This window comes from Suricata suricatta, chromosome 5, assembly GCF_006229205.1.
Source record: "Suricata suricatta isolate VVHF042 chromosome 5, meerkat_22Aug2017_6uvM2_HiC, whole genome shotgun sequence".
NCBI lineage: Eukaryota > Metazoa > Chordata > Mammalia > Carnivora > Herpestidae > Suricata > Suricata suricatta.
This window is the reverse complement of record NC_043704.1, coordinates 12,740,480-12,759,165: the sequence shown is the minus strand read 5'-3', so window position 1 is coordinate 12,759,165 and position 18,686 is coordinate 12,740,480. Positions and strand designations below refer to the sequence as shown.

General features: G+C 42.2%; 1 protein-coding gene across 4 annotated transcripts in view; it reads left to right on the top strand.

The window, feature by feature from the left end:
• ITSN1 (intersectin 1) overlaps positions 1-18,686 on the top strand; it is a 147,321-nt gene that overhangs the window by 63,564 nt on the left and 65,071 nt on the right. For all 4 annotated transcript variants that reach the window (XM_029939017.1, XM_029939015.1, XM_029939016.1 and 1 more), the window contains exons 16-20: positions 990-1,117; positions 3,741-3,970; positions 6,263-6,384; positions 15,097-15,344; positions 17,994-18,153. In XM_029939017.1, the coding sequence (XP_029794877.1) occupies positions 990-1,117; positions 3,741-3,970; positions 6,263-6,384; positions 15,097-15,344; positions 17,994-18,153 (888 nt within the window). The remainder of the gene's footprint in view (positions 1-989; positions 1,118-3,740; positions 3,971-6,262; positions 6,385-15,096; positions 15,345-17,993; positions 18,154-18,686) is intronic.

The following is an 18,686-nucleotide window of genomic DNA, read 5'->3' as shown; positions in this document are numbered from 1 at the left end:
GGGCACCTGGTGTCTCAGTCGGTTAAGTATCCGTCTTCAGCTCAGGTCATGATCCCACAGTTTGTGGGTTCGAGCCCCGTGTTGGGCTCTGTGCTGACAGCTAGCTCAGAGCCTGGGGCCTGTTTCAGATTCTGTCTCCTTCTCTCTCTACCCTTCCCCTGCTCACACTCTGTCTCACTCTTTCAAAAATAAATAAAGGGAAAATTTTTTTTTTGAAATAAAAAACTTTATGCGATTGAAGATGAAATTTTAAAATAAAAAACAAAACTTTTCAGTCACTTTTTACTCTTCCTTTTCAAGGATCTCAGCCGTTGGGCTAACGATAGAGTAGTAGGCCATTGCTATCGGCACAGAGCCTAACTTTTGGGTCCTTCTCTTCAGACATTTAGAGGTTGATTTAGTATCACCTCATTGCAGTTTTCCTTCTCACACAGAGATATTAAGTTGAGCCAACAGTGCAGATTACTGTAACAAGAATTAGCCCGTTTTTTTTCATTTTGAGAGAGAGAGCATGAGGGGGAGACAGGCAGAGAGAGTGAGAGAATGAGAGAATCCCAAGCAGGCTCCACACTATCAGCACAGAGCCCGACGTGGGGCTCCATCCCACAAACCGTAAGATCATGACCTGAACCCAAATCAAGAGTCAGTTGCTTAACAAACTGCACCACCCAGGTGCCCCTGAATTGCCAAGCCTTGAATAGTGTTGCTTCTCCAATACCCTTCACTAGCAAGTTCTTCTAAAGCATGTAATGGAAACTGGTGTAATGCCTTATGACTCACTAGAATATAATCTGGAACAGCTTTTGGAGATATTCATGTCAAAATGTAGAGTGATTTCAGTTTTCCGAGTTGACGCTTTTTTTTTTAACCTGAGGTGTTAGTTTCCTGATTGTCTACACTTCCCCACTATGAAATGCTGCATGCTAATAAACGGTGGAAATGCCAGTCACCTCATGTCATTACATGAACTATTTCCTGATTGTTTATAGGAACTAAGAGAAATACATAATAAGCAACAACTCCAGAAACAAAAGTCCATAGAGGCTGAACGTCTGAAACAGAAAGAACAAGAGCGAAAGATCATAGAGTTAGAAAAACAAAAAGAAGAAGCCCAAAGGTAAGTCTTCCAGTGGATTGTGGAGCCATCCAGAAGGAACGTGGAGTATTTATCATTCTTCATGGGGCTTCTGCAAGTATTTACTGACCAGAAAGAGCCTTCAGTCTTCTGTGTGTCTGTGTGTGTGTGTGTGTCTGTGTGTGTGTGTGTGTGTGTGTGTGTGTATGCGCGCGCGCGCGCGTGCACGTGCATGCACACAAATACGTGTGTATATATAAATCTTTTCATATATAAGTACCCCCTGAAGTTTTTGGTGAGTCTCCAGAGCTCTCCCAAGCTACTACTATGTAGATAAATGGAATTATACAAGGAAATTAGGACACTTGGTATGCTCATTTGCATGCCAATGACCAAGATACGTTTCCAGTTCACAGCCTTTTAATAACAGTGTCTGTCCTGAGTGCGGGGTTTGAAATCAAAGCCCCTGAGCCCAGTAGGACTGACAGCGTGCCCCTCCGACTTCTTTGTTCTTTTCTTCAACTGCAAATTAAACTTGAATACAAAAGGAGAAAGTTTGCTACTGCTGCTGCTGCTTAGGATACAGACACATGTTTTTTGTTTCTGTTTGCATATTTGTGTTTGTGGTTTGTTGTTATTATTTGTAGCTTTCTATAGTAAGTTGTAAAAACCTTTTTGTTCACTTGCAGGGCGTCTGATTTTGTTACTGGATGTTTGCTTCTTAAATTTCAATTAATTTTTGACCCCAAGAAACAAAAATGGCCAAATATTTCAATGATACAATATACATGGTAAAAATTGGTCATTGAAATTAGAATAAAAAGATGAAGAAACATACTTTAGGCAAGTCATTGACTTTAGTGGGCTGAGCTCTCTCTCAGTTTAACTACTCAGAGGGGTACGCATTTTGTTGTGGGCGTATCTGGTACAGTTAACCCTTGAACAGCCAGGAGACCCCCTGCTCAGTTGGGAAATCTGAGTATAACTTTTGACTCCCCCCCAAAACTTACCTACTGACAGCCTGCAGTTGACTGGAAGGATGCCTACGTCTAACACATATTTTGTTATGTTGTATATAGTGTACACTGTGTTCTACAACAGGATAAGCTAGAGAAATACTTTGTTAAAACCATAAGAGAAAATATATTTACCTCACTGTACTATCAAATATCCCCACACAGTTGAGCAGTGGATAGGTGGGTAGAGTCTCTAGCCATTGAGAGGATTGTTCATGATTTTCTGGGAGTATGATTCAAGGATCCATTTCTTGGATGTGCTGAGTAACTCTAACTCCATCCTTTTCTTCAAAGTTGTAAGACACTTTGTTTATTCGCAGTAAACTGCAGGAAACTTTCATATTTCTCTGGAGTAGAAATCCACACAAAATATCGTAGTACAAAAAGGATAGATTTTCTGCTGACAATCATACAAATAGTACCCAGAAATTAAGTTCAGAAGTTACATGGCTATAGCTATAAATGATGCCTTTTATTAGTAGAAAATATTAAGCACATTTTTATTGTGTTTTTTATTGTTGTTGCTGTTCTTAATGAAACATAAGTAGGGGACTCCTTCAAAATTGTTTTTTTGTGTGCGTGCTTTCTTAAAAGATGTTTTGGAATTTCTAAGTAAAATGTTAGAGATTTAAGCTAAGAATTTTACTGCACCAAATTTTCATTCATGCAGTGTAGAAATACATATAGTATTTTTTAAATGGAGAATACAAGTTTTATTTGTTTATATTATGTTCTTTTGGCAGTGTCCTAATTCCAGGAAATGACCTTTGTGCCTTGACCATGTCACAAGACAGTGGTTCAGGGTGTGGCGTCTAGAACCGGGCTGCCTGGGATTGGACCTCAGGCAGGTGTGGCCGTGTGGCTTTAGACAAGCCACTATCTCTGCCTCATTCTCCTCATGTATAAAATGGGGACAATAATGGGACCTCCCCACCTGTTTTGAAGGGTAATGGAGTTCATGTAGGAGAAGGAATAGTTACTACAATCATATATTAGTTAGTTTTGCACTTGAGTTTCATTTGAAGTGTTTTCTGGTTTTATAGACAGACTATCATGTGATAGGAGAAAAATCACCCCGAGTCGTCTCCTGTGGGTTTCAGGATGCGGTCGTCCTATATTTCAGGGCCTAGATTTAATTACACCTTTTGTGTCAGCTATTTTAACAAACACAGAGTTGTCAAACTCAGGAAAATGCATAGAGACCATCTATTGCTTAGTAATGGGTGGCCACTGCCTCGAGGGTTCAAACTAATCTGTCGCTTTCACCTTCAGTTTTGGGGGGAGCTACGTGTGTGTTCATCTGAGCGTGCTCGCTCATCGTGGATGTCTCTTCCTGTGCGTGTTACGGGTTTTTGTGGTGAGATACCAGTCTTATCCTCGAGAAGCGTCTTTGTTATTCTTCTAACTACTTTATAAAATACGTCAGAAAACTTCTTTCGGTGTTTTTCTGAGTCATGCAGTTTAATCTCCCTCAGAATTGTAGCCCTGGGAGCCTTTGTTTCATTGACCCCACCTGCCCCCTTTGAAGAGCAGCATCCCCTCTGTGGTTAGCATCCCACTGACGGGATGGAGCTTTTTTTGTGAAAAGAGACCACAGCAGTGTTAAACTGGAATTGCTTCCTGGCTGTAATCAAGCATTTTGTTGACAGACGAGCTCAGGAGAGAGACAAGCTGTGGACTGAGCAGGCGCAGCAGGATGATGAGCAGCAGCGGCCCCGGAAGATCCACGATGAAGAGAAACTCAGAAGGGAGGAGAGTGTCAAAAAGAAGGACGGTGAGGAGAAAGGCAAACCGGACGCTCAAGACAAGATGAGTCGGCTTTTCCATCAGCATCAAGAACCAGCCAAGCCAGCCTCCCAGGCGCCCTGGTCCACCACAGGTATTAGGGACCAAAAGTCATTCTGGCAAATGAGTTTTCTTTCCCAGATCTTCCTGAGAAACCTCCATACCTAATCAGGCCCAGTCCTGGCTCCTTCCATAGAGACGAGAACACCAGTGTCCCTTTTTGGGACCGTGCAGATGCTCATTCTCTAGGATCACGAGATGCCTGTTGAATCTTCCACCACCATGCCAACCTTTGGTCCCTATGACCCTGGCCTCCAGAGTCTTTGGCAGATGAAAGTGGCATGAGTGTCCTTACCAAGCCCCGTCTGTAAACCTGTATACCAAATTTGGAAAAAGCCTGTGGCTTCTCCAGTTTGCTATTTTCTCTGGGAATTTCTGAGCTGTTTCAGCCCCAGAAAATAACACCTTCTCCCCCTTGCCTACACTGATCTGTCTTCAGTCTGCACCGCATAAAACCATGTCTTTTACCTTTGGAAAACTATGGCCTTTTTTTTTTTTTTTCCCTTTGATCATGAGTTGTCTCTTTAAATCATGATAAATGAAAGACTTTGAAATTTCTAAAAAACATGAACTTTTACATCAGATGCAACCTAGAATGTATTTTTGAGATTATTGTGTGGCTGTATTATACTGTACAGCTTTGCAGAATAATACTCAACTGGAGAAAGTTATTGCTTTTTCCTCTGTATGGTAAATTATATTGATTTTGTTTGATTATCAGTGTGCTTGTTATTGGTACACAGAAGGAAAAGAAAGCAGCACACTTTTCCGTAGGGTTTGCTTCCTGCTTCCTGTTTACAGTGGGCAGGAATGGGAATTGGTTCACGGTTGGGTCTCACACTCTCCTTGCCCGCAGTTTGTGGGAAAGCTGGCAAGCAAATTTATGTTTAATGCTTTCTTTGATATGAAAATAATTTCACCAGTACTCAATCTTAGGCAATTAGTGTAAGTTCCTCATCTTGCCTCTTAGGATAAAATGAGGATTGGGGTGTCGGTTGAGCATCTGACTTCAGCTCAGGTCAGGTCATGATCTTGCGGTTCGTGAATTGGAGCCCCGCGTCAGGCTCTGTGCTGGACAGCTAAGAGCCCAGAGCCTGCTTCAGATTTAGTGTCTTCCTCTTTTTCTGCCCCTCCTCAATCACTCTCCCTCTCTCCCTCCCTCCCTCTCTCTCTCTCTCTCTCTCTCTCTCTCTCTCTCTCTCTCTCTCTCTCTGTCTCAAAAATAAATAAATGTTTAAAAAAAATTTTAACAAGGATTTCTTTTTATCTATATAATATTTTAGCATTTATTTATTTTGAGAGAGAGCACATAAGCAGGGGAGGGGCAGGGAGAGAACGATCCCAAGAAGGCTCCACACGGCCAGAACAAAGCCCGATGTGGGGCTCGAACCCATGAACTATGAGATCATGACCTGAGTCAAAATCAAGAGTTGCACACTTAACCGACTGAGCCACCCAGCCGCCCCTAAAATGAAGATTTCTTTTTCCTTTGGTCAGTGAGATACTGCACACCATCCAGCTGAAGACTGCATGAAGATAATACCTTCCCCTCCTCCCTGCTTTTCAGAGAAAATAGATGTGTGTCTGAATACCTGCAGTTCTAGGGTATAAAGTCCCGAGGGCCGTGATTAGGTATTGTGAAGTTAGCCAGGAGTCTAAGTCTTCTGCTTGTATGCGTTTTTAAAAATTGTTCCTTGAAATCTAAATTATTTCCATACAAGTTCTGTCATGTGGCACACGTCCTGGCCCCTGGGAAATGTAGAGGAAGACTTACTTAACCAGAAATTAACAGTAATAATCGTTCTTGGTGAAATCAGCACTTATATTTCACATGATTGCTTTAGAGATCTAAAATATCAACATTTCCATGTCTTTTCGTATAGAGAGTTGTGCTACTTTACTTTCTGCCATAGGAGTTTTCTTCCTGGCTGATTCAGTTCGGGGGTCACATTCTGGCTGCTGCATTGTGCTCGGCACCCCGAGTGGGGGAGAGGGGGCTTGATGCTTTACAGATGTGCGCTGCCAGAGCCGGAGCCGGGAGGCCGTTCCACAGAGACCCAAGGCAGCCTCCCTGCATTTGGCGTTGCGATGGCCTTTGTTCAGGGAGCGTCTGCTGGACTCTCTGATGGGTTTGCGTTGCTGACATCAGATTTGGCTCTCCTGAGGCACTTAGTATGTGCTTCAGAAATTCCTTGAATAGATGGAAATCGTTCAGATGTTAAGGGCGGCCGTAGAGCAGAGGTCATTCATTTGGCTTATTGTCATGCATCTGTGTTCCGTGTAATGTTTTATTTTTGTTCCCTTCTCCCCACTGTTTTGGAAATAGAAAAAGGCCCACTTACAATTTCTGCACAGGAGAATGTAAAGGTGGTGTATTACCGAGCGCTCTACCCCTTTGAATCCAGAAGTCATGATGAGATCACAATCCAGCCTGGAGACATAGTAATGGTAAGAAAGACTCCCGTCAAAGTGTGATTTCTGTCGATGATTAACATCTGTCCTCCTCCTGCACTTTATTTGATAGCGTGAAGTTGTCGCCGGGTGTGAAATCCAGTAATCCAGCATCTGGGGTTTTGAAGTATGGGCTCCATCTTCCTTTCCTATCAGAATGAAAGATGATTATTTAGAAATGTATCTTAACATCACTTTGAAATAGAAGTGTTAGAGAAAATGGGTTGTTATCACAGCCTTGGCGTGTTTTAAAATGTAAAGAGGTCTGATAATTTCAGAGTTTAGATTACCACTTATATAGCATGAATAGTCTTTAAGACATAGCTTTCAGTGCAAAATGCTTTATCATCATTTTCATAATTGCCAATGATAATTATGCGTTTTCGGGTCAGTGCATCTTTTTTCCCCCTTTGTGTGATCATTGAATTGTATGAAGAATCATGAATTACATACAGTTAATCTACCTTCTTATTCTACATGTGAGTAGATAAAAGAGTTCAGAATTTTGCTTTGTCAGAATTTATTGTCTTAATAGTTAAATGTAATCTTGTGGGTGTAACTCAAACTATAGGAACAAGTTTAAGAAGGAATAAGCAGTGTTGTTGATGTTAATTACTTTCTAAAGAGAACAGTAGTTCATCTGGTTAATAACTTAAGAATAAGAGTCTTAGAAATGGTCACGCTCTGGATTACTGTTGGGCATTTTTCGTTTGTTTAACAATGAGAATGGTCCGAACTTTAAAAGAACCATGAAAGTCAAGAATTGAGGGAACTGTGCTGCTCACACTGGTCGTGCGTGTCTTTGAACTCAGAGGGTGTTGGAGCAGTCCTTGCACTCTGACTTACGTGTTCATCTCTGGGTGGAGAAACTATCTTTCAGGAGCCAAAATATATAGAAAGAACAGTGTGTTTGGTATTCAGAGATACCAGTCCATTCTCCCTTTTTTTCGGATAGTTTTATTTTGTCTAATTGTGACGCTAGAAATAAGAGAATAGATAGAAGGCCATTATATCCAGATTCCTCAGAAGTCAGAATCTCCATCTCAGTTACAAATCCCCTTCAGATACAGGCCAGCCTCCATTCAGCAAACAGCATTTGAATGCCTGGGTGCCGGCCTTCCTCCCTCCTTCTAGAGAGAGCTGTTCTTTCTCTTTTGCGGAGGCACCGCACTTCTACACATGCACAGGGATTCGGGGCAGCCTCTTCACCACTGACTCTGTCCTGGGCTGTTTGCTTGGGGCCTGAAGCAGCTTTATCCATGCTGCCTCGTCTTTGAAATATTGTGGCTTTTAAAGCATTTGCATTGTTAAAATATATAAAATAACATGCCAGGAATCTAAAATTTGTGAGAGTACAATGTGACATCAGATAGGGCCTCATAACAAAGTCGGGGTTTTTTTGTTTTGTTTTGTTTTGTTTTGTTTTGTTTTTTAACACTGGGGGGAAAAAAGAGCCTGATGTTTTGAAACTAGATTTTGTTGCAACGGGAGGGACAGAAAAGTAGTGTTAGCTTCCTGAGATAAGGAAGTATTACAAAAAACGACAGTGAAGAAGTGTTGTAGATGATCTATACTTCAATGAGGAAATATTGCTATTCTTTGGAAACATAGTCTTGTCACAATGATACTTTTCCTCATATTGGCTAGTTAACCACCCGCTTGACTAGATGAATAGAGTTTAGATATACTGTAAAAATAAAACATTTCATTAAACATATTTTGCCTTGCTTTCAAACCTTTGCTTTCCTGGTGGAGGTTAAAGGGGAGTGGGTAAGTCTATGTAACTGTCAGGAAGTCTACATCTTTTTAAGTGTTTTCTTCTTGTGAGTCAGTTTGATTCTGTGTCAGTACACATATCTTTGGGTGTTATTGTGACAGTAAAAACATGTTTTGAGTTTGTACAATAGGTTGTGCTTATAAAAGAAAACAACAAATCAAAAAGAGGTATAAAAGTTTGTGTACCAGATTTCTCATTGCTAGAGTCCTTTTAAGGACCAACTTGAAGGCTGTGTAAATTATAAAGTTAAGTCTCTGTCTCAGGCTATAAACAAAAATAAGTTCCAGATAGCTTAAACTTAGAAGATAAAATTCTTTTTTAAAAAATTGTTTTAAATGAGAATACTGGAATAATTTCCCAGCAAAGAAATACCTTTCTGAGCTAAAACCAGAAGCCATAAATGATAAAAATGGACAGATTTGACAACGTAAAATAGTTTATACTTGTACGTTGCAAAATACATCCATAATAAAGACTCCAAAAAGTTAATATGAAAGAAACCCACAAATTATAAAAGTTGTCCAAGGATATGAGGAGATATTCACACATGAAGAAAAGTAAATTTGAAAAATATATAAAAAGAGTCTGTCTCATTGAACAGGAAATGCAAGTTTTAAAAAAACAGCATTTTTCATTTCTCAACTAAGCAAGTTTAAAAGTTTGGCAGTATCCCACTTTGTCAAGAGTGTAGGAAAGTAGATGTAATATACACTGTCTGCATGACTGTATAAATTGGCTAAGCTATTTGAAAAGCTATTCAACAATATCTATTCAGATTTAAAATTCTTATTCCCCTTGACTCAGAAATTCCATTATTCTTCCTCTGCTAGACTGTGTTTTGGCATTTGCACAAATATGTGTGCACGTGGATGTTCACTGCAACGTTGCCGGTAAAAGCAAAAAAGGAACAGCCCAGTATAGTAAGGGAATATTTTGAATAAATTATGCTATGCTAAACAGTATGATCAAGCAGTTTTTAAAAATTACATAGATCTCCATATATAGATAAACTCGCCAGTAAAAAAACACAAAACAAACAACAAACAAAAAACAAGACAGAAACAATATGTGGAGTGTAATTGCATTTGGGTTAAGTAAAATATTGTGTGTGTGTGTGTGTGTGTGTGTGTGTGTGTGTGTGTGTGTGTATACACATGTGAATGTTTTTATGTATGTAGTTCAAAGTCCCGAAATACAGACATGAAACCATTAACATTGGTTACTGCTGGGCAGTAAAGAGGGGCTTTCATGTTTAATTTTTGTGTATTTTTGTATTATTTTCATATTTACAAATGTTTCAACATTTGTAATTTTTAAATGAAACACTCAAATTAAATTCAACTTTGACAAGTATAACAGAGAATGTGTACCCAGGACTGGAATGGTGTTTGCTTTACCTAGATCTCAGACATCCCAAATCCGTAATGAAATGTGGAATGTACTGCTAGGCACAATTTACTGGCTTGCTGAAGGGACATTAGCAGTGTCTTCATTTTATAGTTCACAGTGTAACAGGACACCTCAAATGACATTCAACTAGATTATCTTCATGGAGTTAACAATCAGTGCAAAAAATACAGAAATTAACATGGTATAGTAACAGATTTTTTATTCCTTGAAGTTTGAGGTCAAGAAACATGGTCATAAAAATATGTAGTAGAACATAACTGTCCATCTCTTGTTGAAAAATCAGGATTCACTTATGTTTGTGGTCACAATAATCATAAGATTCTCAGATTTCTCAAACTTCCTTGAAAAATAGCTGACTACACTGGTTAGATTTTAGAAACCTAACTGATTTCCCTTTTTTAGTGTAGGCAGGCTTGGAGGGAGCTTTAAAACGGATTTTGTTTTTGAAAAAAACCTTGATAATCTAGTTTTCTCCAAAAATATTTTCATGGTTAACAAAAATTTAAAGTGGCATCTTGTATATAGTCCTGTTATAAATATTGTGCATAATATAAAGAAATATAAGAGGAGGTCTGTGAATGCTTACTAACTCTGTTAGGAATTTAAGAGGAACGGAATCAGATTGGACTGTGATGTGCTCAGAGAAGAACTTCTTAATGGAAGCTTCTTAACTGAGTTTGACCTTGCTACCTAGGGCTTAGATACCATGGACATTGATATGGCCCGTCTCCGATCTGAAGGTCCCAATATTTGAGGGATGAATAAATCAAATTTGACTTCCATAATGTGTTGGAATAGCATAAGAAATCAGAAGACCTTTCTTTGCTCCCTGCCATTTTGTTGAAGTTTGTCTTAGGTGCACACAGGCTGATCATCTAACCCAGCAGGTCCGGGTGGTGCAGGGCTGATTACACCAGAACTGCTCACGAGCTTAAAAAAAATAACCATTGCAGTGCTCACCCCCAGAGACTCTGGGAACTTTACGCCAAATTCAGGATTCAAAATCTCTAAGTGGTCGGTTCTATTAGGCAGTCACCAACAGGAATCACCAACCTAATGCCTTTTTCCTGTCAAGACTAATCCTATATCATTTCTGGGAAATACCCTCTTAGAAGTATCTTTAAAAAAAGAAAAAAAAGACTCTGTAGTGGTTGTCAGCCATCAACCAGTTCAGTTCATTCTGAAAAGTGTTTATCTTCTAATTTGGAGTTATTCTTATTACATTACATTCACTGTTTTTCCTTTTTTTTTTTCTCTTCTCTTGATGGACATTTTTTTTAATATAGTCAATACCTTTTCTTTCCTGCCTTCCTTTGATTTCCATAACCTTAACATCTGAGGTTGGCTTGTTGAGTAACAGTTGGTCATAGTAGCATCACTGCTTTGAGGAGCCAGTACATACACGATTCCAGCAGTGGGGCCACATGCGGCCCACTGCCTGTTTTGTATAAAGTTTTATTGGAACACAGTTAGACTTATTCATTTGCATATTGCCTACAGCTGCTTTTGTGTGTAAGGGCAGCGTTGAATAGTTAAAACAGAGGAAGAATTTCCTGGATTAGAGCTTTAGAAAACAATTTCAATATTCTAACCCAAAGGTTTGGGGCGGGGGGGACGTTATATTTCCAAGCTGGCAAATGCCAGAACCACGTGCTGGTCCCCATACTCCTTAGCACATCCCAGACAGCCACAACAGCTGGTCTGAGTTGGGACACAGTTCAAGTCTTTGCTATTTTTGTTCTGTGTCATGATTGTAAGGGGAGAGGGAATTTCTGTTTGCCTTCTTTGCGACAAGGTAAGAGGTTTTAGAGATATTTATGCTACCAAATGAACTTAGCAGCCATGAAGCACATAAACCTTGAAAAAGGAGTTGTAATATTTTTGGGCTTCAGCTAAACGTACTTGACCCTAATAGCTGCTATGAGCGTTTGCCTGTTGCCTCCAGGCCCCACAGCACGCAGTGTTGTAGGCTAGGTCGGTAACCTCCCAGGTGTGCATGGACTGCTGAGGTTTGTGCTTCCCACTTTGATGAGGCTCCACTAGACTGACCCCAAATGCTTGGAGGTGTTGCAGTGGGGCTGCTTAAGTGAAGTTGTATTGAGACCAGCACTGTTAAGATTTCAGACCCCCCTGACTTTAAGCCACCAGTCGATGAATTTACTTTATTATACATTAAAGTCCACATATGTGCAGGCATGTCACAAAGTTTGTATGCCTAACTCTTCTCATTCTATTTTAATCTTATTTACTGCTTTTCCACCATTGAATTGGCATCTGGGGTAAAGTTTCCCAAATCCAGGAAGAACTATTTTTCCCTTTCATAAGAAACCTTTGTGCTTTTTGTAAGTGGTTAATTTAATGTTAAGAGTGAATTTTTATTATATCCTCTGAATCTTAAAATTAAGTCCTCCCTAAAATTAATGGATTCCTATCAGAACAAATCAAGCTAATTGAGACTATTGTTTGGTCAGAGTTGACCAGTGAATTTCCTTGGTGAAAAGCGAATAACTGAGAGGCACCTGGGTGGCTCAGTTGGCTAAGCATCCGACTTTGGCTCAGGTTATGATCTTGCAGTTCGTGGGTTCAAGTCCCACATTGGGCTCTGTGCTGACAGCTCAAAGCCTGGACCTGGCTTTGAATTCTGTGTCTCCCTCTCTCTCTGCCCCTCCCCTACTTATGCTCTGTCTCTCTCTCTCTCTCTCAAAAATGAATAAATGTTTAAAAAAAAAAAAGGTACAGCTGATTTCACTGTTACCCTGAATAATGGAGAAACTCTTGTTTGTCCAGATAAGAGGCTAATGTGGCACCTTCTCCCCTTCCTGAGTATATGGAACTCCTTTCAGCAGTGAAGTGTGCTTTCTGTTCTTATCAGGAGAATGGAGCTGGGTGTGGTCAGCTAAGTAGGGGACTAGCTAGACCTGCCTACGGGATAGGACATTTCTTTAGGGCTTCAGATCCAGTTCCAGATGTCAATCCCAAAAGTCTCGTTAACCAGATAAGACCCTGTGTCTCGAAGCAATGACAGTAAATCTTAGGACATAATCGAGTAGAGCGGCTGACATATGAGGAGGTCCTACCTGACAGACCAGCAGGAGTTCCAGCCAGGTCCAGGATTGACCTCCAGCTCTAAAGGATTAGTGCTGGCAGGAAGGCAAACCCTGCAGGTCCCAGTCAGGTTCCTAGAGCAGAGAACCAGAGACTGTTACCTAAAGCCAGGGTAAGGACCAGGCTTTTAGAACAGAACAAAAGCCCACATGAGGCAACTTTAGTACAGAGTCAGAGCTGGATACCAGGAAAGACAGCTTTTAAAAGTCTGTCGTTAAACACTTCTCACATGCCAGGCGGGGTTGTAAGTATTTAACGATCCTCATAGCCACCCTAGTAAGACAGGTATTATTATTATCCCCATTTCACAGGTGAACAAACTGAGGCACTAGGCGACGAAGGTTGCCCAGTCTCAGTTAATAAATTGCAGAACCAGTACTTAAATCGGGGCAGTCTAACTGCAGTGCCCTACTTAGGATCATCACACCTTGCTGTGTTGAGGCTAAGTGACTGTCAGGCTCAAGTCAGTGAGTTAGGCTTACCTTTGGTCCTAGAATGAGTGGGGGTGGATGGGAGCTTGACTCTTGAACTTGTTGGCACCATCTGGCCTAGAAACAGCCATTTCGACTGCAAAGCTGTGGCAATATTTAAATGTGTCATAATCACGAATAAATTTAAAGGAAGGAAGAAAGGCATTTCTAGCCACTTGAGTTTAGCATAAAATCCAAGTGGAAGAAAATGTCATCTTAAATCCTCATCTAGGAAAACAGTTGGGGCTGCCCAGAAAAAGAAACGTCAGGACAAAACAGTGCGGGGGAGTTGAGTGAAAAGTGGCTAATGTGTTCACGTCTGAGGTAAGCGTTAGCAAGAAAATCGGAACTGTAAAGCAAAAAATAGAACCTCTAAAGCAGTATTGCTCTTTATCTCAGGGAACTCCCTTTTTGGAGAATTCGTAGTTTTAAAAATTGCTTTTGCCTCTGACATTAGGGGTTCCCTGAGGTGGAGCAGAGTACAAGCATCGTCTTACTGAATATTTTGTAAATCTGATGTAGAGTTAAGTACTAAGCCTGGTATTCGACTTTTCCCACCCCACCCCAAGCAGTTTTAAAATTCAGGTATTCTAATAAACATTACACTCACTCTGCACCAAATACAGATAGTAGATGTTTGGTTCCATAATTCGAGGCTTGATTTATTTATTTATTTATTTATTTATTTTTACTGTATATTTGAATGAATTAGAAAACATATTTTTCCCATTTTTCCAAAGGCATTGTTAAGATCCTACCTACGCATTTCCATGATTTCTAAAGGACGACATTAATGTCTGATGCCGTGTTCAATGTTTTACCTCTGCAGGCAGTATAGTAAGGGAGAGAAGTAAGACAAGGTCTCTGATAGACCTTGATTTGATCGAGTAATGAAAATAGTTTCCTGATAGTGAATGTAATTTTCCTCCAAAGTCTGTCTCGTGTGGCTCATAAAATTGTGGGGATAACTCATAAAGTTAGGTAGAACCATTTTGGTGAAATTGAATGATCCTTTTAAATCAGAATTAAAATGCAAACATTAAAAGCACTTGATATAATAAGTAGCCTCTGTGAGCGTTTTGAACAGCAGCTTTCTGTATTCTCATGTGCACTTTTAGGACATTAAAGTTAAATTCATGTAAAAGAAAACTATAGGACCTCATTAATAAAATTCACTTGTGATGAATAATCACTTTCTGGATTTTCTCATCATGTGTCTATGGGGCTTTTAAATGGCGTACGGTCAGCGTGGCTTCCCGTGGAAACTGAGACTGCGTTTATCATTCTTCTTGTGTTGAACAAATACTACTTAGCGGAGATATTGAAATTTATTATCTTTTTTTTTAATTTGAGAGAGTGGGAGGAGGGGGAGAAAGAGAATCCCAAGCAGGCTCCATGCTCTGTATGGAGCCAAACCTACAACCCTGGGGTCATGACCTGAGCCAAAATCAACAGTTGGACGCTCAACCGACTGAGCCACCCAGGCGCCCCGTTAAGAGATTTTTAGAGTTCTGATTACTGTTGATTACATCCTTTGCTTTCCATTTTAAATAATAAACCCGAGTTAGATTATTTTTTAATAATTGCCTGACCTCCTGAGTGATGAATTCTATCAGATCGCTTTCCAATTCAAGGCAACTGTAAAAATGTAAACTATGGGCCTGAGGTCTTTAGTCGCTTTATCTTAACTACCATCACTAGAAAAAGAAACAAAAAAGCCTTACAAAAGCACAAAGAATGAGAACTTGAATTACCACACATACTGTTTTTTCAGAGTTCATGTTTAGAGACCGTATTTCCAGACACTGAGACTAGAATAGGATGAAGAAAGGTCTGTGCAGCGTGCGACGGGGTCGGAGGCTGGGGCTTTGTCCTGGTGGAGAGCGGGGTGTCTCTCGGGGGGCTGAGGCAGCTCCACTTACGTTAAACATGGTGACTTTCCCGCAGGTGGATGAAAGCCAAACTGGAGAACCGGGCTGGCTTGGAGGAGAACTAAAAGGAAAGACAGGATGGTTCCCTGCAAACTATGCAGAGAAAATCCCAGAACACGAGGTTCCCGCTCCAGTCAAGCCCGGCCCTGACACGACCTCTGCCCCTGCACCCAAACTGGCCGTGCGCGAGACCCCCACCCCTGTGGCCGTGACCGCTGCGGAGCCCTCCACAACCCCCAACAACTGGGCCGACTTCAGCTCCACGTACGTGCAGGCGCGCCATTCCCGAGGAGCTCTGAACCCCTCACTTAGCCATCTTTTTAAAGTATTTTTATAGTTTTGGGCCGTATCTCTGCGTAAAGGAGCAGACCAATTTTCATCACCTCCCTCTCTGACCGCTCTGCCGGCAACTTGGGGATTATGTTGTCTGAACTCACTGTAATTATTTCATCGCTCGGCCGTGGTATGCCCGGGGACAGAGTAAAGCCCATTATCTCATCGCCTTCAGTAATTTGTATCTCTCATTCTTGTGGAAGAAATGGAGAAATGCCATTTCCTAATAATCGGACATCCAAGTCAGTCAGCAAATAGTCTCATTTCCTGTATGTTCACAGCAGTTTTTTGCTGCAGAAACAGAAATTGAGTTCAGTCATGTGGTTCTGAATAAGACAGAGAGATGTTTCCTTTAAAGCTTTTTTCTGTCATCAGTCTTGTACACACGTACCGGCGAGCAAAGCTACGTGTGCACTTGGCCGCTGTGGGTGCTGCGCCCTGGCCATCAGGAAATGGCATTAAAAACTGTGAAAGCAGAGGTTTGAAATGATAGAGGAAGCTGCTGTTCTCGCTTCTAGTTAGAGGACCATGATCTACGTGTACAATTGCCAAAAAATATTTTCTGCAAGCATCCAAGGAAGAGTTTTAGGAGTAGGGAGTGTTGGGATTTCTTTTTCAAGCCTAGTCGTCTTTCAGGAACAACGGAGGTAAGGAGGCAAGTCATGCTAGAGAAAGGTCAGATGAGCTGCACAGAGGAGAGAAAGGAATGTGGCAACCAAGGCAGAGGAAGTGGAAGAAAGGATGTAAGAAATAGCAAGTTTTCCTGCTCCGAGTTTCATGGAAAAGGCTGAAGGTGCTAAGAAAAGTCCTCCCTATGCAGTCTCTGCTTAGAAGTAGCCATCCTTTAGCGTGGTTCAAGTTGAAACTCTCCATCCTCTCTTGATCTCTATTAAAAAGTTCAGACTTTTTTTAATGTTTTTTTATTTTTGAGAGACAGTACAAGCGGGGGAGGGGCAGAGAGAGAGGGGCACACAGAATGTGAAGCAGGCTCCAGGCTCTGAGCTGCCAGCACAGAGCCCGACGCAAGGCTCGAACCCATAATCCATGAGATCATGACCTGAGCTGAAGCCAGACGCTTAACTCACTGAGCCACGTAGGCGCCCCCATTCAGACTTTTTTAAACTGACTCTTAGGCTAACGGAGAAGGTGAATACCAGGATTCTGTTTTGCTGTGGTCTGGTCACTGTGACCGTCCCCCTCAGTAAATGTGTGGTGTGTGGTTCTCCGGGTATCATCAGGGGCATCTTACTTTCCAAACCCAGAATCAGGATGTGGCATCTAACAAAGGAATCATTTTGATTTTCAAATGTGTTTACATCTTATAAAGATGTAAAAAGTGAATTACATTTGGATCTACAGTCCCACAGATGCACGTATTTAACATAAAACTCACAAAATCAGAACTGCCCCTGAGATCCAGCACAACTGGGTGCCATCAGGCTCCTACTTGCAGCCACCCTGGTGGCTCGACCAACGGCCTGGCGCCTGCAGCTGGATGGACAGGACAGACGGACGGCGTTAAGTACCAGTCACCAAGCTGCCATGTGTCCACATGTGGTGTGTAACTTCTTGCTGATTGTACTTTTGTTTCTACGAATGACAGTGCTGATTGCATGAGGACACTTCTCTGGGGCTTTAGAGTTGCAAAGAGACCCTGTCCCATATTTCGTGTGACCCTCTCCACTAACCAAAGTGGCAGAATATTGTTCCCATTTTATCAATGAGGAAATGAAGATTCAGAGAAACTATCATAATTTGCGTGAGGTTCATCGCTAGTGAGGCTCAGATGCAAACCCAAATCTAAGGCTCTTTCCTCCCATCGTGATCTTGAACTTTTTCTTCTTAAGAATATTTATGTGTGTGGGGCGCCTGGGGGGCTCAGTCGGTTAAGCCTCTGATCGGCTCAGGTCAGACCTCACGTTCGTGGGTTCAAGCCCCGCGTCAGGCTCTGTGCTGACAGCTAGCTCGGAGCCTGGAGCCTGCTTCCGGTTCTGTGTCTCCTTCTCTCTCTGCCGCTCCCCCTCTCATGCTCTGTCTCTCTCTGTATCAAACATAAATAAAACATTAAAAAAAGATGTATGTATGTATTTATTTTTGAGAGAGACAAAGCGTGAGTGAGCGAGTTACAGAGCGAAAGGGAGACAGAATCCTAAAAGGTGCAGAAAGAGGGAGAGAGAGCGCAGAGCCGAGAGTGGGGCTCGAACTCGCAAACCGTGAGATCATGAGCCAAGTGGAAGTCGGGTGCTTAATTGACAGCCACCTAGGCGCCCCTATTTGTTTTTTAAATGTTTGTTTATTTTTGAGAGAGAATGAGAAGGCAGGGGAGCTGGCGAGGGGCGGGGTGACTGAGAATCTAAAGCAGGCTGTGTGCTCTAACAGCAGAGAGCCCAGTGCGGGGCTTGAACTCACAAACAGATCATGACCCACGTCAGAGTCTGACAGTTTGCCGACTCAGCCACCAGGTGCCCCAGCTGTTCTTGAACACTGGAAAGCCTCATAAATGTCCTGCGTCTGCATCTGCTACAGGTGAAGCTGGCACCTCAGGAAGCACTTCTCACGGGGACATACTTCTCCTTCCAGGTGGCCCACCAGCACGAATGAGAAGCCAGAAAGCGACAACTGGGACTCGTGGGCAGCCCAGCCCTCCCTCACCGTGCCCAGTGCTGGCCAGCTACGGCAGAGGTCAGCCTTCACTCCGGCCACGGCCACTGGCTCCTCCCCATCCCCTGTGCTGGGCCAGGTGAGAGCGGTCGTGGGCGTGCGCGCACACACGGCGTGGGCAGTGACGGCGCGGTCGGCAGGTGTTTCCTGAGGGCCATTGGTCTGCTCCTGGGGCAGCTGGCCGTGTGGGACCCGGCTCACATTTTCCCAAGAGCGTTGAGGGGCCCGAAGATTTCAGAGGAGGGTGAAATCCCACACAGGGTGACCAGGGAAGCTTCCCCAAGGAAGTAGCTTTTGAGTGGCATCTTCCAGTGGGTAGATTTTAGTAGGACGTGGCTGGCCTGTCAGCGAGCAGATACTGCAAGGGGAGGCTTTAAAGCAGGAGAGGAGAATGTTTGGGGAAAGCCTGGGCCAGTCAATTTGGGGAGACCCCTGGGTATCTATCAGAAAACACATTGACTGATTATGAGTCAGTGGGAAGCTCTAAAATGCTCAGCTAAGAAAGTATTTCTTTTTTTTTAAAGTTTTATTTATTTTTGATACAGAGACAGAGCACGAGAGGGGGAGGGGCAGACAGAGAGGGAGACACAGAATCCGGAGCAGGCTCGAGGC